Genomic DNA, 22,538 nt, shown 5'->3' on the forward strand with positions numbered 1-22,538 from the left:
GAAACAGAAATAAAGTCAGTGGAACCTGGAGACTGACTTGACATGGGTAAAGGAAAGGTTGTGGTCAAGGGTGGCTCCTGGATCCTGCATGGGAAATGGGTACTTCTACCAAAGGAACCAGAGAGCAACACAGGAGTGAATTTAGGGTAGAAGGATGACTCACATTTAGATTTGTTGCATTTGTGGTGCATTTAAAAAATCAAGCAGTTGAATTTAGAAGTATGAAGCTCAAAAAGGAAGATTAAACTGGAGGTATCAACTTTGGAGTCATATTGGGGCTGTGTGAAAATAGAGGAGACACAGCCTTTCCATCAAGGAATGAATTGATGAACAGTCTCCTTGGAGAGATCATATTAGCATATAAAAAGTGAACAGTTAGCTGCTAAACTATAGGAATAACTATAAATACAGTTAGAATTCAAAGAAAATAGAAGTTAATGTGGCTAGTAATAGTCAACAAAAGAATCTAGAGTAAGAAGTTGTAGAGTGTCCTCACGTATCAAATGTGCATTATTATAAAGGATGCTGTTTTTTCTTTTTGCTTTGAACATCTTTTTGTAAACATTTGTATTTAACGATTTGCTTTTAAAGTTATAGTTTTGTTTGATCCTTCTTTAAAATTGTCTGAAAACTTTTTTTGATCCTAGATGGCAAGATCTTTCAGGAGAAAGTACAGTCAATCATGTACCTGAGGCATTCTAGCAGTGGAGGAAAGTCTGTTACTAGCCCTGGATTTATGGTAATAAGCCCATCTGATTTCACTGCTTCACCACCTGAAGGTAAACAGACAAACAAAGACAATGATGAAAGTATAACCCTTCTGTATTTAGTTCTGAATATTTAATAGATAAGTAAATTGTACATGTTTTAGCAGCATAATACAACCTGATATTCAGAATAAATAAATGGAAGGCTGAACTTAAAAATAATAGAATATGTTTAAGGAATCCATTTCACTACTTTCTGATATCAGTAACTCACACTCAGGATAACAAGTGACTCTCAGGAGGACTTAGGGAGTGGATGAGGCTCCTGCTATCTTGCTCTGGAATTCTCTCTCCCCTTCTATCATAGGCATTTGTCTTTCATTAAGCTTCTGATTTATTTTCCCATTTTCTTCAAAAGCTTTGTTTGGCTTACTGTCTCCTTTCCACCTGAGCTCATTCTAGACAACTTCACTTGCCATGTGAGTGGCCATCCATACTCCAGCCTTGACCCTGGGGACCGTCCCCTCTACTTTATCTACCAGTCTGCTTGCATCTGTCTTAGACACCATCAAAGAACGCTTCCCACCCCTAAAACTCCAGTCTCCCACTCTTTTTGACAACTTCCTATCCTTCTGGTTTCTTTGTCATCCTCCCAAGTTCCCTCTGCCTGTTTTCCCCTTCTAGCCTAGATCCCAGCAGCCAATAATTTTATTTCTTCATTTTCCTTGTCCTCTTGGCCTTTTAGCACGCTTGACCTGAAAAAGTCAAACCTTTCCTCAATCTAACCATCCTCACGCTGCTTAGAATTCCTGCCATTAAAAGGGTCTGTGGCATAGTTGGCCTTTTAATGCTGCCCTATAATTTTTCTGTATATTCAGAATCAGTTGCCTCTTCTATCTCCGTAGCAAGTATATTCAAGTCTTTAAGCTAACAGTACTTTTCTCTCTTCCTAGCTTGTTCTTAACAGACAACCTCATCTCTATTTTTATAGAGAAAAATTAGGTACATGTCTCCTGGTTGTGAACTGACTGTATGTCTTTTCCTTTCCTGACTGCCATCCTCTCCCAGACTGAGACATTCTTTCTCCCAGACTGTTAGTCCCACCTACTCTTGTCTCCAGCTCCAATACAAACCATTAAATAGGCCGGTAAGATAGAGACATGGATAGATAGGACACAGTATCTGGGTATTAACCTCCAGTTTTCCTTCTCTCCCGAAGTGTTTCAGTTACTCTCTAGCACATTTTATGGCCTTTTATTATAATATATTTTTTAAAATTTATTTATTTATGGCTGTGTTGGGTCTTCGTTTCTGTGCGAGGGCTTTCTCTAGTTGTGGCAAGCGGGGGCCACTCTTCATCGCGGTGCGCGTGCCTCTCACTATCGTGGCCTCTCGTTGCAGAGCACAGGCTCCAGACGCGCAGGCTCAGTAATTGTGGCTCACGGGCCCAGTTGCTCCGCGGCATGTGGGATCTTCCCAGACCAGGGCTCGAACCCGTGTCCCCTGCATTGGCAGGCAGATTCTCAACCACTGCGCCACCAGGGAAGCCCCCTATGATAATATTTTAAGGCTGTGTTTTAATGAGTTTATTTGGAATTTCATAGGAAGTGTCATTTTTTAAATCATTGTGCATCACTCTGAAACATTTTCTAGTACAATCATGCCACCATTTTTTCCAGGTCGTTTGAACAGTCTCTTTTGGCAACCTTATTCCTCCAGCCAAAACCCAGAAATAACTAGGAAAAACTTCTGAGCTATGGAGCTGTTTTATTGCCACAAAGCCTGAGCTCTGAGCAGTTCATTCAGTGCTTGTTTACTTTATATCAGTGCTTCTCAAGTTTAAGCTTGCTGAAAAATCACCTGGAGAGCTGGTTAAAACATAGATCCCTGGGCCCCTGCCTCACACGTTCTGATTCAGTAGATCCGGGGTGGAGCCTGAGAATGTGCATTTCGAACAGTCACACAGAGGTGCTGATCCCATGCTCCTGGCCCACAGGCCATACCTTGAGTAGCATTCACTTATATCCCATGCGCTAAGGATGAGAGTGATTTTTCTGGTCTCCTCCTACATAGAATATAAGAAGCAGAAAATTCGAGAGCTATAGCAAGAAGAGAAAAAACTGTTTCTTCTCAGTAATAGCAGCAAAAAGTGACTACAGAAAGGGAGGAGTGAGAGAACAGTCTAGGGACATTTAGCCTAGTCATAACAACACCAAGTACAACTATCACTAACATTTATTGAGCACCTATTATATGGCAGGCACTATGCTAGGTGCATCATGGATATGATCTCACTTAATCCTTAAAGCAGCCTTGCAAAGTAGATGTTCTGAACCCTCATTTTACATTGCAGAAATGAACACTCATCTAATTAAATGATTTACCTAAGCCACCTAACTAGCTGAACTATCGCTTGAATCCTGTTATATCTCGTTGCAAAGCCCACACTCTTTCCACTGTATCAAACTGCATCCTAATGACTGCTAGCCTGAGGTACATTGAGTTTCACTTAATTCACTTAATTTCACTTCAATAGCACCATTAATCCTAATAACTTTGAATCACTCAGGCAATATTGTATTTTGTTAAGGAGACAGGTAAAGATATGTATTTTGGGAAAATTTTAATAAAAAGTAGTTAAAAGAAAAATAGTTTTAACCTTAAGAATTTTTAAGCATTAGTTACTGTGATCATTAGCCTGTATGGGTTCTTTAATATCGCTAGATAAATGGGTTATTGCTCTGGTTGGGACCGATAGTGCAGAAAAGAAGTGGGCCCGCTCATAAGATTTTTCAATACTGTTTTTGTGTCTACTCTCACCAGGAAACAATTCCTCCAGTACTGTTCCACCGCAGATGACTGCCAGCATGCTGCGTTCTAGAAGCCTACCAGCATTTCCTACTTCTTCACCTCAAATACAACCACGAAAATTGACTGGAAGTTTGGGTTGTAGTATTGACAAGTTACAAAGCGTTGTAGGTAATGATGTTGCTTCCCAACCAGAGAAATGGAGCCCTCAGGGGAGTTCCGAGACGCTGAAGAAAGGCAAAGAAGATGCTTTTGTCAGTAGCTGTGAGTCTGCAAAAACGGTTTGTGAAATGGAAGCTGTCCTTTCAGCCCATGCCTCTGTCAGTGGTGTCCCAAAAGGAACATCGGGACTTCCAGTGGTCAAAGTAGATCAGAAAGAGGTGGGAACAGAACCCAGATCAGACGATGACAGTCTTGGGGATGAGTTCTGCCCACGCCGACCTGATTACCTGAAGGGACTGGCCTCGTTCCAGCAAAGCCACAGCACTATTGCAAGCCTTGGTCTAGCTTTTCCCTCACAGAATGGCTCTGCAGCTGTTGGCCGGTGGCCAAGTCTTGTTGACAGGAACACCGAAGACTGGGAAAACTTTGCCTTTTCTCTCCGTTATGAGCCAAACCACAACCGAACTAGAAGTGCTCACAGGTACTCACATGTTTTTGTATGCCAAACCCCTCCCCGCTTTTTTTTTTTTTTTTGACTGTTCTTTGAAGAATTTCTGTACTTGTAGAAAAGTCTTTATTATGGGATCTCTTATAACATATATATTAATAACAAACAAAGGTACCTTTCTCCTTATTTTAATACTAGGTGATATTGAATTCCATATTTAACCAAAGGATAAACCATAAATTGTTCCTGAAGAAAAAATTATCTTACGGTTTATTTAATTCCATATGGTTATTAGAGAAAAACTCTTCAGTTTAGGGAAATTATACGATTTATTATCGTTCCCAAAAGCTTCTCAATTAGCACCGTCAGTGAAACTTTCCGCACGATGATGGAAACGTTCACCTGTGCTGTCCACTGCAGGAGACACATAACGCACTTGAAATGTGGCCAGTGCAGCTGAGCAACTGGATTTTTAATTTAATTTTAAATAGTTTAAATAGCACAAGTGGCTAATGGAAATCACAGATGTAGAATAGACTAGTGTTTAATAGACGATATACCTAAAAAATACCGGTGATAAAAAGTGATGGCAAATTTGTTAATCACAGTTAAATCAGGAAACATTTTTTAAACCTTATGCACTTTTGTTTCATCTGTGAAAATTATTACTACTCATCACAGCTCTTAAGGTAATCATGAGGCACTACTTTCCTCCCTGATCTTGTTTTGGTAAGACTTTCTGGGTCTCTGTTTTAGTGTAACTGAAGACTGTTTGGTACCTGTATGCTGTGGGTTGTATGAACTCTTAAGCGGAGTTCTTCTCATCCTGCCTGATGTTATGCTGGAAGACGTGATGGACAGGCTCATTCAAGCAGATACGCTGTTGGTCCTCGTTAACCACCCATCACCTGCTGTGCAACAAGGAGTTATTAAAGTAAGGGCAAATGCGAAATACGTTGTCTTCATTTGGAACGATAAACATATGCGTAATTTAAAATTTGAATGTACATATTCAAATAGACCTGAAGCTTTCTTTTATTCTGAGGCATAATGAGCTGATGCAGTTTGTTACTTCTTACCCCTATTTTTCTATGTCTTGTCATCCAGCTTTAAGCCCTCCTCCATATGTTGATTCATATCAGTATGTTTTTTAAAGTCTACTACTTACAAGGAACACACAGGTCATTGGAAGTCTCTCCTGCAGTGTAGTATCGTTAAATCTTAGACACTTACTTCAGGTTTCAGCTCAGATGTCACCTTCTCAAAGAGGCCTTCCCTGTTCACCTTTCAAACCAGTTTCTGTCTAGCCCTGTTCCTCACTTGTTCTATAATAGCATCCTAGGTGTGTCTTGTAATTATCTTTTTAATTTGTTTGTGTATTCATTTTTTTTTAACCTCCCATACTGAAATATAAGTCCTGTGAGGGTAGGCATCTTGTGTCTAATATATAAAAGGTCCTAAGTACATGGTTGAAAGAATAAATATTTGATATGAATGGTTCCCATTAGGAGACAACCCAATATTGAAATGGTCTTTAAAGATTCTCATTTTCTTAGTTTGATGTGGGATATTGTTAAATCAGTTGCAACCCACTATTTACTTAGCTTCCATTTTATGTGTTAAAACACTGGGCTAGCTGCTATGTGGGATATAAAGGGGAATAATCCTCTGTATTTAGGAGTTTATAGGCCAGTGGGGAAGAGAGACATATACCCAACTAAGTAAAATGTAAGGACTTGTGTGATCAGTGCTTCACTGGTAGTATTAATAAAGAAGAACGGGAGCACAGGAAAAGCAAATAATTCTGATGCAGGAACCAGGGAAGGATTCATGCAAAAGGTGTATTTTGTATTATGCTGTAAACTTAGAAAACTTTTTAAGTAGGGCGGTAAAGAGGTGTGTGTTTTGGGAAGAATAGTCTGTCACCACTGTGAGGGAGTGATTGCAGGGGAGAGAGAGGTGGAAGCATTGTGTTCGCAGGATATCACAGTGGTCCAGGGGAGAGATGATGAGTCCCTGATCTGGGGAAGTGGAAAGTCAAAGGACAGACAGATTTGAGAGACATTCACGGGAATGGAGGTGAGAGACCTTCATAATTACATGTAGGAAATCAGGACAAGAAGAGCCAAAAGTGAGATTAGCCTTGAAGTCTCATAGGATGGTGCTACTGTGCTCTAAGATCAGAACCATGGAAGAAGTGAGTTTGGAAGGAAAAATAATTACTTAGATTGTACACATGTTGCATTTGAGATGCTGGGAAAGGATGGAAGTTTAGGCCTATGCTCAAGATAAATAAAATGTTAAGAAGTCTAGAAAAATAGAGGTCTGCGATATATATATATATATTTTTTTTTTTTTCAGAGAAAGCATCATACAGTGTTGACTCATTTTTCTTTTTTCAGAATTAGAATTAGGCACAAATATTCTACTTATACTCAGCTAAGGCTGCCAATCTGCTAGGTGTCCATGCTCAGCTAAAAAGCTAGTTTCCCATCACAAAAATATTAAGATCTCCAAGACAGGGTCATCATTAGCATTCCATAATAATCAGAGACAAAGTTCATTTTTGTTTTGCTATGGAGGTGGCATTTTTTTGAGCTTTCTCTGTTCTCTACAGATGAAATTAAACAATAACTTACAACTACAAATATAATACACTGTCTGACTTGTATACATTATATAAAATTTTAATATATTGTCTAACTTAATTTTTTTCCTTAGCTATTAGATGCATATTTTAATAGAGCATCTAAGGAACAAAAAGATAAATTTCTGAAGAATCGTGGCTTTTCCTTGCTAGCCAACCAGTTGTATCTTCATCGGGGAACCCAGGAATTGTTAGAATGCTTCATTGAAATGTTCTTTGGCCGACATGCTGGCCTTGATGAAGAGTAAGTGGGTTCTTCCCTCCACCAGAATTGGGGATCTTTTGTCTTAAATGTAAAATTTGTCAAACTGACTCTTAACAAAATTACTTGGTCACTCTTAGAAAAAATCTGCTAAAAGTCATTTTCCAGGTGAATCAATTTATTATTTTCCATATTATATTCTTTCCAATATAATTTCTTCCTTTTTATGTCATTCATTAGCTAGGAACTAGTAAGAAAGAAAGAAAGAAAGAAATACTGCATCAGATGAAAGAAAGTGATAGTTAAGATTGGTTTTACAGTGTTAACCTGAGGTTAACTGAGAAGATGGTGGCTTCTGTGGTCCCAGCAGCAGATTAAAGGAGGGCTCCATAGACAAGCTCCTCACTGCCTCAGAGAGCCAGGTTATCTGGGTGAAGAATAAATGCCCCACCTGGAATTCCAGCACACTGATTACGGAGCTTTGTCCCTGGTATAATGCTGAAGGATTAGCAAATAAGTACAAAAATTAAAGAATATTTTTCTCCCAAGCCAAAAGTTTGGCAGAAAAGTTAAGCTGTGATTTCTGTGTATGATAAAGTAGAGAGAAATGTGTGTCTTTGTATTATTATTAAGTGTCTCCTACTTATTTGTAAGTAGACCAATTCAGACCTTGAAGAATTTACTTATTAGTTGCAGCAATGACAATAGTACTTTCCGTTCGCATACAGCTTTTGGCTCTTTCAAAGCAATTCTACATCATCTCATTTGATTCTCACAACAGTCTTGAGAAGAAAGTAGAGCAAATATCACCACACATATTTGACAGATAAAGAAAATGAGGTATAAAACATGTAAATAATTTCCCTCCATCCCAGAGACAAAGAGTATTGGAACAAGAACTCGAGATCCATTCCTTTCACTAGACCTCTTTTTACTAGTTCCCTGAAATACTGTTTAAAATAATTGTCATTTTTTTTTCCCTGCACACTTGTTATATAGATCCCTAGAGCAGGGGATCTTTGGACAACTTAGTGGTTCATGGACAAATTAAAGTGAGTCAATTAAAACCATGAAATTGTATAAATGTTTCCCTTGAATATTTGTGTATTTGCCTTGGAACAGACTTCTAGCAACACCTTTTATCTTTTTATTGGAGGGATTTATGATCTAAAAAAAGGTTAAGAATCCTTGCTTCCCTAATTTATGCTTTATAGCTTCAAAATCAAGTCAACAAAATGGCCCATATTGCAATCATTTTTCCTTATTTCATGGTTAATTGCTTCTGATGTGCTCTTAACTGTATTATTTATTATAGATTTGATCTGGAAGATGTGAAAAACATGGGACTTTTTCAGAAGTGGTCTGTCATTCCTATTCTGGGACTAATAGAGACCTCCTTATACGACAACGTGCTCTTGCATAACGCTCTCTTACTTCTTCTCCAAGTATTAAATTCTTGTTCTAAGGTAGCAGATATGTTGTTGGATAATGGTCTACTCTACGTGTTATGTAATACAGTAGCAGCTCTGAATGGATTAGAAAAGAAGTAAGTTTTAAATCATTATTTAAAACTACATCTGATAAAAACTTTGGAAAGGGAAAAACTTTACTAGCAGGTTACATTAAAGCATCTGATATTTCATATACTTTCAAAGAATTTCTTTCCTCCAAAACTGATTAAATTAAATTAAATTAAATTAAATTTGGAGGGCATATTTTTCCATCATTTTCAATAAAGTTTGGTTTAAAAAAAATAAGGTATTTATATGAAATACTTTTAGGTATTTAGAACCTGAAGACAATGTGAATAAATTTAACTGTCCTCAAATATATTTACCAAGCTTCCACTATAGTCTTATAAAAACTATTATCCCCATCAGGAATAGGAAATTGAGGATTAGAGAGATGTAGTAACTTGTTGCAGATCACACAGCTAGTAAACAGAGAACTTGAGGCTGAATCTTCTCACTTCAGAAGCCTGTGCTTTACAGTCACCATGCTCTCCCACTTTTAGCATGCTGTACCACTGTCTACTACCGTAAATGAATTTCTAGTAGTGAAAAGTACATTGGCAAGTGGCTGCCCACCAAGTTGATTAACAGCTTTAAAAAATGTTAGGCAATTATATTTTTATTTGGATTTTGTGCCTTCGGTGTCTGCATTTATGATGTACAGTATAACATTTTTATTAGCATAATATTAAGATACAAATCTCCAGAAGCATCATCTTACTGCACGTTAAAACATTAAATATTAAATATATTTTTGCAGAGAAGGCAGAGCATATCCTCGGTGATTCTCGAGGCCCAGGAGGCTCTCTGGGTGCTAGAGAGGACTCGTTGTAGTCAGCTCAGTTCGGTTTTTATTGGGCACCTGTTTTATTTAGGATCTGTGTGCTGGGCATATGAGAAATACAAAGTATTGTATTCCTCAAAACATTTAGTCTTGATTATAATACAGTGCATGAAATTGGTGGAACTTGGGAAGAGTACCAGCAGGCTCCTGCTAAGAGCAGTTTGTTGCTGTTGTTGTTTTAAAGAAACTGTACTTACGGAATGTCCCTATATGCTACTCTATTGATTGCGCCCCCGCCCAAATTTACCATTTCTAACTCTTGCTCGATTTTGAAAAAGTAAGTGGAGAGGCTTAATATCACACACTGAGGTAGATTATCAAGGTTAAAAATTGAGGGATAGAAGATACTAATTCATATTTATTAGGTAGTTGTAAGTGATTAATACATATATTCAAATCTGTATCTCTTTTAATCCTTAAAATAAACATACTTTGTGTAAGTGAGATTCAGAGAGGTCAATTAATGTATTCAAATTCACCATCTCTGTGAAGCCTTCTCAGAACATCCCTCTTGATACCCACAGAATCTTCACCTTTAGTGTGTTGGGAACCTGCCAGTGCCTTCCCACAGTATCTTGTGTTAGTCTCTGTTGTTACATTTACCACCACTTACTGGTTATATTTATCTGTTCACTTGTCTGGTCCTTTGCAAGCTGAACTTTCACAGGAGTCAAAGCGTGTCTTCTTATTTCTGTTCCTAGCATGTAGTTTATGTAACCTGCCATAGAGTAAGCATGGATAAATATCGAATGAATGCATGAATGAATGAATGAATGAATACTGGCAGAACAGGAATTTAAACCAGTTCTTTTTGCCTTAAATTATTTGTTCTTTTTCTTTAGCGTTCCTTTGAATGAATACAGATTGCTTGCTTGTGATCTGCAGCAACTTTTCATAGCAGTTACAATTCATGCTTGCAGTTCCTCAGGCTCACAATATTTTAGAGTTATTGAAGATCTTATTGTACTGCTTGGATATCTTCAAAATAGCAAAAGCAAGAGGACCCAAAGTAAGATTTAATTTTCATGGATTTGTGGGGGGCAGTTGTATAATAGCCAAAAATGTTAGTAGAACCTAATCTCTTTCTCTGGCTTCTGTAGAGAGAGTGGGATAGAGGAGAGAAACTGTTTTACTAAAGGTTCATCCTTAACTTTGTTTACTGGCTTTAAAAAGAAGCCTTTTTAAGTGGCAAAAATTTAAAAGTGATGCCCTGACGTAATTAGTAGCTGCCAACACATCACTAAAAGAAGCTGCTGGGACTTCCCTGGTGGTGCAGTGGTTAAGACTCCACGCTCCCAATGCAGGGGGCCTGGGTTCAATCCCTGGTCGCGGAATAGATCCCACATGCATGCCTCAACTAAGAGTTCGCATGCCGCAACTAAGACCTGGTGCAACCAAATAAATAAATAAATAAATAAATATTTTTTAAAAAACAAAAAAAACTGCTGATTTTTCTTACCAAGTAGAATGAAAAGGCTTATGCTGAATAGTAACAGAAAACATTAGTTTTCTTTAGTGGCAAATATTATAGTGAATATGGGGCAGAAAAATGTGAGAATTTCTGGTTAAACTTTTGCCTTATATATTAAAAAGGCTGTTCTTTAAAACAATTATATAAAATAAAATAAATTTGTGAGCTAGTATTTTCCTATTGAATTTTTTTATAGTAATCATTTGGAAATTTGCTTTAAAATTGCTTTTAAAGACAGTTAAGAAATGTTTACTACCATTGAGAACCCACGTTGATCAAACATTTTAAATTTATCTCTAATAAAACATTATTGGCAGTTTTGATATTGCATGAATGTAAGAATCAATTCAATTAAAAAAAAATTAACAACCACATAGCTTGAAAACATTCTAGCATCTTCTGTTTTTAGATATGGCTGTTGCACTACAGTATAGAGTTCTCCAGGCTGCTATGGAATTTATAAGGACCACAGCAAATCATGACTCTGAAAGCCTTACAGATTCATCTCAGTCGCCGTCTGCTCCCCATCATGCAATATTTCAAAAGCGAAAGAGCATTGCTGGTGAGTGCTGAAATAATATTTTAATAATTATAAATGGAAGGTAGCTTGACTCTCCTGTATGTATTCTGATGGCATTCACATTTTAAAACATTTCTTTGTTTCCAAAGCTAAACTATAAAGTTTAAGAAGGTTTTCCTCCCAGAGGAGGAAAACTGCTACTTTCCTACTGCTTTCTTTTCAGTGCTCTTCTCATTCAGTTATCTCTTGAGCACCTGCCATGTGCCAAGCACTGTGTTAAATGTTGACGATACAGTGATGAAAAAAAAAAAGACGCAGATTCTTCCCTTCTACCATAAAGTAGTAGAGAAATGTAGAAGGTAGGAATAGAGACCATAACAGGGCAGCCTGATTTACATCCAGAGTTAGGAAAGTCTCTGAGGAAGTGGGATTTCAATATAAGGGATGAGAAAGGAGTTAGCAGGAGCCAGAGGAAGAGTATTACAGGCAGAATGAACAGCTGACGTGCAGGTCCTGGGGCAGGAAAAAGCTAAGGTTGTTCAGAGAACTAAAAGAAAGCCGTGTAGCTGAAATATAGCCCTTGATGAGCTAGTGCTGCCAGATGAGGCTATACAGGACGGCATGAGCCAGATCATGTGTCATCATATGGGCCATGTTAAGGAGTTTATTAGATTTTATCCTAATGGGAAGTTGTCAGAGGTTTTTAAGTAGCTGGCATGACATAACCAGATTTTCATTTTGTAAAGACCATTCTGGTTTCTGTGCAGAGTGGATTAGAGGAAAGTAGGAAAGGTAGTGGGAAGTGCAAGGAGGAGGCTATTGCAATAGTCAGGGCAGGAGGTGATGGTGGCTCGGATATGGTTATGTTATACACGTGACTATAGGGCTTGCTCTAAATGAGGACATGTCATGAAATTCTAATTTTTAATATTGTTAGACTTATTTTTTCCACAAAATCTGCTCTGCCCTATATACACATTAATTCTGAAAGATAGCATAAACACCCCCCACACATACACATTGGCTCTATATATGCACACACACACACACACACACACACACACACATATATATATACGTCTGTATATACTGGACATAGGTACATGTGCACGCACACACACATATATATATATACGTCTGTATATACTGAACATAGGTACATGTGCGCACACACACACACACACACATATATATGTCTATATATACTAAACATAGGTACACGCGCGCGCACACACACACACACACACAAACACACACATATATATACGTCTGTATGTACTGGACATAGGTACATGCACACACACACACACACACACATATATATATATACACGTCTGTATATACTGGACATAGGTACATGCGCGCTCACACACACACACACACACATATATATATACGTCTGTATGTACTGGACATAGGTACATGCACACACACACACACACACATATATATACGTCTGTATATACTGGACATAGGTACATGTGTACACACACGCACACACAGACATATATATACGTCTGTATATACTGGACATAGGTACAGGCGCGTGCACAAACACACACACACACACACACATTTCTCCAAACTGAGGACTTGGTAAATTGTTTGAAGTTTAATCACCCATACAGTCTTGAGAGCTTTTAAATCCAAATCTTTCTTCTACCTGGTTAAACTACTTCATTGTGGTCGGTGCTATGCCGAAGTTTAAAACCATGTGAAACACTCATCTGTAGAGAAAAGCTATCAAATATACATTGTTTCGCAGGAGTATGTTTACATTATGCTAAATGAAAGCTTATGTAAATAAAACTTGTAAAGCATCCACATAACTAAACTTATCTCCCTACACAGCCTTCTTTAATTAATTAATTAATTATTTTTAACATGTTTATTGGAGTATAATTGCTTTACAATGGTGTGTTAGTTTCTGCTGTATAACAAAGTGAATCAGCTATACATATACATATATCCCCATATCTCTTCCCTCTTGTGTCTCCCTCCCACCCTCCCTATCCCACCCCTCCAGGTGGTCACAGAGCACCGAGCTGATCTCCCTGTGCTATGCGGCTGCTTCCCACTAGCTATCTGTTTTACATTTGGTAGTGTATATATGTCTATGCCACTCTCTCACTTCGTCCCAGCTTACCCTTCCCCCTCCCCGTGTCCTCAAGTCCATTCTCTACATCTGTGTCTTTATTCCTGTCCTGCCCCTAGGTTCTTCAGAACTTTTTTTTTTTTTTAGATTCCGTGTATATGTGTTAGCATACAGTATTTGTTTTTCTCTTTCTGACCGACTTCACTCTGTATGACAGACTGTAGGTCTATCCACCTCACTACAAATACCTCCATTTCGTTTCCTTTTATGGCTGAGTAATACTCCATTGTAAATATGTGCCACATCTTCTTTATCCTTCCTTGATGTACTATCTGAATATAATCTGTCCTCATGAGCTTCCCTCCCAGTTGTGCCTCTTTTGTCCCGGGTAGAATTCCATCTTTTACCAAGTCTGGCAGTAGTGCTCAACTGCCTGCATGCCAGAAGGTGACTTTTGGACCATTTTCCCTTTGCAGGATTTCTTAGTCAGAGACTGCTTAGATGGAATTCACCCTCTTTGACAGAGGAAAGTATACCTTTACTACCTGAACAAATGCCTGCTATTTCTTCCTTCTTGATGTTTCTCTTTCTCATACCTGTTTCTTCCCTTTTCTACCTAGTTCCCTGGTTTAGTTTATGATCAGCTGGTGCCTGGGCTAACACAGCAGCCCTTTTGCTATTTTCTGTTTGGTCTGTGATTTCTCTAACAGTCTGTCATCTCTCTCTTTATGTACTAGCGCTTTTATCACCCTAAGCCTAAGAGCCCCGCAGAGCTCCACGTTTGTATTATTTATTTTTTCTTTGTGTGAGTCATTTTAAAGTGGATAATAGACTTCTAGTCCTTTCTCTAAACCATTCTCCTTTTTGTTCTTGACTCCTCTAGCCTCTTCTGCTGGGGCTTATATTTTTCACACTATCTAAGTAAATGCAGTTACTGTAAGGCCACATGAAGCTTATAGAATCCTAAAAATTTTGAACTTGATAAAAGACCTTGAAAGTCATCCAGTCCAGCTTGCTCCTGTTGCAGATGCACCGAGGCCTAGACTTAGAGGCTGCTGGAGCGAGGCCCCTGCGCCCGTCTCTTTGTGTCCTACCCAACACCCACTCCTCCCAGGTCTGTTGTATCTTTATGTCTCTCTCAGGTCTCTCCCAAGAATTCTTCCTGTTTTAAATACTACCTTATTTAAATTCTGTCATTGTGAATCCAGTTTATAAAACTCCACTTTACATGTGTTAAACTGTTGCTTTGTATTTCCTTCCATGTTGTTTTACACATGTATTTGGCAAAGCCTGTGTTTTATTTGTTCAGTATTAGTCAAAAATTATTGTCAAAAGTGTGTTGGCCTTGTACACTGTCGGTGCAAAACATACACAGTGCTGAAGCTCCTCTGCTTCTGAGCAGTGTGGTTATTGAAAACTCACTGAAGTCCATTTGTTCATGATACTGAAGTGACTAAGAGGGATTTATATTTCCATCATTTAGATAATGAACTGTTCCTTCAAAGATTTCATACACACTGTTCTCATTAGTGACAGATGTTTGGAGGGATGTTTTTTTCCTGGATAGACTTGTTTAGCGTTTACTGAAAACTGCTGAGACGGCGGGCGTCTCCAGCCCCACAGCCGCCACCCCTGCACCTCCCGCGGGCCTCGTGGGGGCAGCTCCTCCTGTGGCCGCACACCACAGTGTGTGATGGCAGCCAGGTTCGCTCAGGCTGTGAACCCCAGGATACCCATGGCCTGGGACCAGCGTTTCTTCAGCAGCACGGCCGCCGCGTCTAGACTGTGAGGTCTCCTGCTCTTGGAGGCGTTAGGTAGTATTTTATTGCCAGCTTAACCTTCTTGCAGCCTGACTCGTGTACCATTCTGCTCAACAGCTCCGATGGTTCCCTACCACCCAGTGAACAAAGCGCCGATTCCTTAGTGTCTGTGTCTTTTTTTTATATATACATAGATATGTATAAGAGAGAGAGAGAATTCTGCTTGAATAGTATCATCACTATTTAGTATCACTCAACCTTCTATTTGTAAACTGATTTATATTTCTACTCAATATAGTATACTTTTCCGTATAATATAAATATTCTTATATTTAATGAATGCCTAATAATCTGTTAGATTTGCCATGATCTTCTTCCCCAACCATTATCAATAAACAAAGGTTTTTTTTTTTACTTGTTTGTTTTTGCTATTATAACAGGATAGCAATGTACATTCTTACATATGTATTTTTTCCCTTGTCTGCTTATCAATATAAAAAACTTTACACATCACCTTAATACACAAAGGAAGAAGTAAGTGTTAGGGTATTATTTAAAGAGCTACACATACATTTAAACTGTCATAAATAATCATATATATGTGTGTGTGTGTATATATATATATATATATATCATGTTATTGATATAATTCACCTACCAATGAATTTCCTTTCTATTTCAACCATTAATAACAATACCAACTATTAACTTTTAATTCTTTGTATGAGACAGACATTGTGTTTCACGTACATTATTTTATTTAATCCACAGAACAAACCTCTTTATCCATTCGTTCAGCCATCAAATATTTATTGAGCATCCGCCATGTATCAGTTATTATTTCCTCTGGTCTCATGAAACTTATATTTTACTGGAGAAAATGGTCAGTAAGCCTGTAAGCAAATATATTTAGTATAGTGTCAGATAGTGACACATATCTACCTGTGAGGTAGGCTCTATTTTACTTTGTAATCCACATCTTACATATAAGGAACCTGAGGCTTAGAAAGCAGAGAATGTGAGGCCACACCAGCTCAGTGCAGCTTCACAGCCTGACTGCTGGGATACCCTCCCACTTTTTCAAGTACATAGAACTGAAGAAGACTTAACATTTCCTTATTTGGTGTATTGCTGTGTCTCTGAATTGTGGTTATCAGCTGCTTATACAGCATGAAAGCTGTCAGAGATGTAGACATTTGGAAGAATCTGCTTAAACTAAGGACATCATCTGATAATACTATTCTTGAATATATCCCAGATATGAATTTTTCTTCTTTTTATTTGCTTCATTTTTGTCTCAAAGGTGACTCCACCTACCAAAATGTATTAACTGATAAAAAATACTGATTACCTAAAATACTGGACAATCTAAACTGCCATTAAAATATTTACATATCTTGCAGGACGAGTCATTAAAACCTATTGTAAGTAATGTGTATAGAGGCTATTTGTGGACTTTGATATATATGCTTTCATAATTTAAAAAAAGGTTCAATTCCAATGAAGGATTTCATTATTCCTCACCTACCAAGACGTCATTTTGGTTCCTGTGGTCAACTTCCGATGCCCTTCTCCTTCAGTCCATTAAATGAAGACTCAGTCCCCTCCTTTTCTCCTGGATCCGCTCCCTGTGTGCTGCCTGTCAGAGCAGGTGCAGTAACGATGCAGGAACCCCATTCCTGCCTCTTTAACCCGAGGAAACATTTCTCGGAAAACGCTTTTTAGGATTGAATCCCACGTGATGCATATGTTCCAAATCACTTTAATATCTGAGCTCTTCACTTTATTTGGCTGATTTCTACTATGTCACTATATACGCTTTTCAAAACTAATTTATAAAATTCAGCAATGTTAATTACCCAGAAGTAGTAATGTTCATGCTAAAATGTGATGTGCTTTAAAAATCTGTTGATTATTTTGGAATACAAGGAAGTGAAACAGTATTTGAAAATATTTTGTCAAAACATTCTGAACTGTCTGTGTGTATATATATATACACACAGACACACACACACACACACACACCCTTCTAAGAGTTCGAGTTTTTCAGAGGACTAAAATTTTGCCAAATGATATCCACCCTACTAAGCTGTGTCACAAACTTCAACATTCTTGTTTAGGACTTTGACATCAGAGGTACTGTTGCACTTCTTCAAAGAGGGAAAACATACTTTCTCTTAATCACTCTCTTTCCTTTGTATAAATTACCTTTGAATTAAAGTTCTTTTCATGGTCTGATTAAAAAGTTACAGCAGAAATAGTTTCTTTGATCCTTGTTAACTCTGGCGTTTGACCTTTTAATTTATATACTTGAAGGTCCTCGAAAATTTCCCCTTGCTCAAACTGACTCTCTTCTGATGAAAATGCGTTCAGTAGCAAGTGATGAACTTCATATGATGATCCAACGGAGAATGAGCCAGGAGAATCCTGTCCAGGCCACCGAAACAGAGCTTGCACAGAGACTGCAGCGGCTCACCATTTTAGCAGTTAACAGGATTATTTATCAAGGTAGGACTAGAGAATAAATATGTTCTTACTCAGATATTGAACTAAAAGGAAAATAATTTAAGAGAGAACTGACTAGGTTTCAAATTTTTTAACAGCATTATATTTCATTGTTAGCATCCACACTGGTAAAAGAATCTCTCATTTGGAACTAATAGCCTTGAATAAAATTCCACTTTTTAATATGTTAAATGCTGGCCTAGACTGACCATTGAAGTTTAAAATAGTACAGCACCTCCAATATATTTTTTAAACTTTTCTTTGAGATAATCATAGGTTCACATACAGTTGTTAGGAAATATTACAGAGATTCTGTGTACCCTTTACCCAGTTTCCCCCGATGGATCTTGCAAAACTATAGTCCAGTATCAGTACCAGGATATTGACATGGATACAGTCAAGAAAAAGAACATTTCCGTCACCACAAGAATCTATATGTTGCCTTTTAGCACCACACCCATCTTCCTCCCACCCCCATCCCTTCCTCAATCCCTGGCAACTATCAATCTGTTGTCCATTTATATATTTTCATCATTTCAAGAATGCTAAATAAATGGAATCATACAGTACGCAGCCTCGTGTAGGATTGGCTTTTTTCACTCAGCATAATTCTCTGTAGAGTCTTCCTGGTTGTTGCATGTATCAATAGTTTGTTCCTTTTTTGTTTTTGGTGAGTAATAGTCCATAGCGTAGATGTCACAGTTTAGTCATTTAGCTGTTGAAAGTTGATCTGGGCGTTTTTCAGTTTGGGGTTATTACAAATAAAGCTAGCTGCTATAAACATTTATGTAAAATTTTTGTGTGAACATGGGGCTTTCCTTTTCTGGGATAAATGTCCAAGAGTGCAGTTTCTAGGTTGTACAGTAGTTGTGTGTTTTGTTCTTGTTAAGAAACTGCCAAACTTCTAGAGTGGCAGTATAATTTTATATTCCTACCAGCAATGTGTGAGTGATCCAGTTTTCTTCATGTCTTTACCAGCATTAGGAGTTTCACTGTTTTTAATTTCAGCCATTCTGATAGGTAATATAGGGGTATAGCCTTGTGGTTTCAATGTGCGTTTCTACAGGGGCTAAATGATTTATATATTTATGTATAAACTTTAATACCTACAGCAACCACTAAAAAACTATGCAAAGAAATATACTCAAAAACACTATAGATAAGTCAAAATTCTAAAAAACGTTCAAGTGACACACAAGGTGTTTTTTTTTAACTTTTCTAATTTATATTTGAGGCAACCAGCCTCCAGGGTAAACTGTGAAATTGAACCATTTTTATCACATGCATGGCATTTGATGGGATAGCATGTCCAGTGAAACAGGTCTGCACATCTGTCTAATGTAAATACCACATGGTCTTTATGTTTAATTTGTACAAGAACCTTTATGACTTTATTAATTTTGCAGTTTAATTCATCTTCATTAGTAAACTAAACCTTTGATTTAGAACTGCGTGACTTATGTATGTTTAAATTTCTACATTGTTTTAGGTGAATTCATTTTCTCTAGTATATTGTATTTTCTACATCTAATACACCTACTACACATTTATATTGTGACAACTGAATCAGAAATTACATAGAATATTTTTGCCAGCATCATTACCATTTGTAATGGCTAGTGATTTGACTAATTCAAATTTGACTAATTTTTTGACTTGATTTGACTAATTTTTTATTCTTCTTTTAATGCAAAGAGTTTAATCCAGACATTATTGACATTTTGAGTACTCCAGAAAATGCACCGCAAAGCAAGGCCTCAGTTTCCCAGACTGAAATTTCTGAAGAAAATATTTATCATGAACAGCCTTCTGCGTTCAATCCATTTCAGAAAGAAATTTTCACATATCTGGTGGAAGGCTTCAAAGTATCCACTGTAAGTAAATTAATTACATGGGAAATGTTCATTCACAGAAAAGGAGCAGGGGTTTTGTGTGTCTGTATTATATGTTTTCAGAATCATATTCCTACACTTTCACAGCGTTTTCTGAAACTCAGACAAGTTGAATGTTAATAACAGAGTAAAATGTATTGCTAATTTACCCTTTCGAAAAGGACTCACTTCATGCAGTGTTGGTTTTTAAGCCTGTAACCCAACAACCATGTTCTAATGTTGTAATTTTGTAAATAAGCACAGCATCAGAAAAGAGTGGGAATTTGATGATTACTATGAGGTTTAAACTAATAACCTGTTTTTAGCGGACTTTATTTATAGCTACCTACTCTAGAATTATTATTATTAGGAATAATTATGAAGTGTATGTAGATGTTGCCTTAAGCATATCCAACAGCTTCAAGGTGACACAGAGAATACTGACAGGCGTCAGGCCCCATTTATCGTCAGCTCACTTAGGGTTCTGTGGGCCGCTTACAACTGACCATAGGGAACAACTTGGTCAGGACACTCCGTAGGTACCAAAGGCTAATCTAATTCTAGCAGAACTCATAAATCATGATTCTGCCAGTCTCTAAATCTAAACTAGATTTTGTAGTCTGCAGGTTCCACTTAGAACTGAATCATTCACACAGAGCCCTTAGGACTAGGAGTAATTGGAGAGCCTTTTCCAAAACTCAGAATAAACTCTAAAATGTACTGATTCCAGTTTTTAAACCAGATGCGGGATATTTGATCAGGATTGGGTTAGCCTTAGTGGGACCACAATCGAAACAACTTATTTGGTTATTTGTTAGGGGATATTGATGGTCAATTTACATGTAGTTCTTAATTTGTGACAATTATACTCAATGTTTTAGTACTAATTCAAGTCTTTATTATGAATCCTTTCTCTTTTATATTGCAAAATCAATGTAGGCTTATCTACCACTGTTCTTTGATGGTTCTTTTTTTTTTTCCTTTTAAGATTTCCAAGCCCTAGGTAATTTTTTTAAGCGGCTTAGAACTTTAGCTTCTTTGTCTCTCCTTTTTAAAATTGTGGTAAAATATACATAACATAAATTTTGCTATTTAAGTGTACATATCAGTGACCTTAAGTCCATTCACACTGTTGTGCAACCATTACCACTGTCCATCCCCAGAACTTTCTCCATTGTCCCAAACTGAAACTCTGTACCCATGAAGTAGTAACTCCCCATTAGCCTCTCCCCCAGCCCCGATAAACCGCTGTTCTACTTTGTCTCTATGACTTTGACTTTCTAGATACCTCATATAAGTTATCATACAATATTTAATATAATATTTGTCCTTTTTGTATGTGGCTTATTTCATGATTCATTTTAGTAAAATGTTTTTAAGTTCATTCATACTGAAGCATGTATCAGAACTCCCTTTTTAAGGCTGAACAGTATTCCATTCTGTGTATATACCACGTTTTGTTTATCCATTCATCCGTCAGTGGGTATTTGGATTGTTTCTGCCTTTTGGCTATTTTGAACAATGCTGCTGTAAACACTGGTGTACATCCATCTCTTTTAAACCCCATTTGTATGGATGTATATGTCTTTCTAATTTCAACTGTTTAAAAATTCTAGAGTAAAACATGTTCTGTGATTTTTAGGACTGTGTTGAGGTTAGGATATTATTGCTTAAGAAGTTTGATCCTAATTCTTTCCTGTTTTGATTTAAGGGTTCAAGTAAAGCCAGTGGCTCCAGACAGCAGTGGGCTAAAATCTTATGGTCTTGTAAGGAAACCTTCCGAATGCAGCTTGGGAGACTGCTTGTGCATATTTTGTCACCAGCCCACCCTTCACAAGAGAGAAAGCAAATTTTTGAACTAGTTCGTGAACCAAATCACCAGGAAATACTGCGAGACTGTCTTAGCCCATCCCTGCAAGTAAGTACCCCAGTACTTCGTAAGTAAAAACTATTGGTCAAATATAAAACTGTACAAAACAAGAACTGAAATTAAACTGTATTTTCATGCCAAACAGCATAAATTAGTTTTCTTACCAAATAAATATTTTCTGAGGTCTTTCTTCAGATGCTCTTTACCAGAGTCAATTTGGCCTCTCTGTTTATTCCCCATTTTTTTTCCAGGGTTTAAGAAGTTCTATATCTGACTTCTTATAAGACCCTTTGTAGTTTGTTACTAAATCTTGAAGTGTTTTCTTTAAGAACTGTTTGGAGACTTTTTTAAGCATTATATTATCCATGAAACATCTATAGTGAATAGCTCGAACAACAGTACATATAACATATTTCAAAAATATTTACAGTAAGTTAAAATAAAAAAATATTTGTTGATCATCTGGAATGATAAAATCAAAATACTTAAAGAATTTTAAAGTCTATAAATTCTATCACTTAACTAGTGATAGATGGAGAATTTAAATGGTACAACCATTCTAGACAGCTGTTCAGCAGTTTCTTATAAAATTAAACACACCCTTAACCTGTGACCCTAAAATTCCATTTTTAGGTATTTACCTAAGAGAAATTACAACATATGTCCATAAAAAGACTAGTAGAAGAATATCCATGGCAGCCTTTTTACTAATAGCCAGAAACCGGAAATAACCCAAGTGTCTGTCACTGGGAGAATGTGTAACTAAGTTGTGATATATTTATACAGTAGACTACTATACAAGCAATAAAAAGGAACAGACTACTGATACACCCACCAATATGGTTGAAGCTCAAATTCATTGTGTCGGTGAAAGGGACAGCCAAGCACAAAAGAGTAGACATTCTGTGATTCTATTCATATGAAGCCCAAGAACAGGCAAAATTAAGATATGGTCATAGAATTCAAGCAGTAGTTGTCTCTGTGAGGAGAGGGGCAGTGAGAAGGGGAGTTGATTGGAAAGGGGCATAAGGAAACTGCCTGGGGTGATAAAAATGTGCTGTATCTTAGTTTGGGTAGTGTTTACATGGGCGTATGCAGTTGTCAGAACTCGTAGAAA

General features: G+C 37.3%; 1 protein-coding gene across 1 annotated transcript in view; it reads left to right on the forward strand.

Annotated features, from left to right (window-relative positions):
* The window catches only part of LYST (lysosomal trafficking regulator), a 160,661-nt gene that overhangs the window by 65,277 nt on the left and 72,846 nt on the right, over positions 1-22,538 (forward strand). Inside the window, exons 22-31 of the mRNA XM_036828433.1 lie at positions 648-779; positions 3,531-4,158; positions 4,882-5,059; positions 6,847-7,016; positions 8,290-8,520; positions 10,172-10,338; positions 11,210-11,362; positions 17,492-17,683; positions 19,376-19,554; positions 21,263-21,469. Of these exons, the coding sequence (XP_036684328.1) occupies positions 648-779; positions 3,531-4,158; positions 4,882-5,059; positions 6,847-7,016; positions 8,290-8,520; positions 10,172-10,338; positions 11,210-11,362; positions 17,492-17,683; positions 19,376-19,554; positions 21,263-21,469 (2,237 nt within the window). The remainder of the gene's footprint in view (positions 1-647; positions 780-3,530; positions 4,159-4,881; positions 5,060-6,846; positions 7,017-8,289; positions 8,521-10,171; positions 10,339-11,209; positions 11,363-17,491; positions 17,684-19,375; positions 19,555-21,262; positions 21,470-22,538) is intronic.

Source organism: Balaenoptera musculus, chromosome 16 (genome assembly GCF_009873245.2).
Source record: "Balaenoptera musculus isolate JJ_BM4_2016_0621 chromosome 16, mBalMus1.pri.v3, whole genome shotgun sequence".
Lineage (NCBI taxonomy): Eukaryota > Metazoa > Chordata > Mammalia > Artiodactyla > Balaenopteridae > Balaenoptera > Balaenoptera musculus.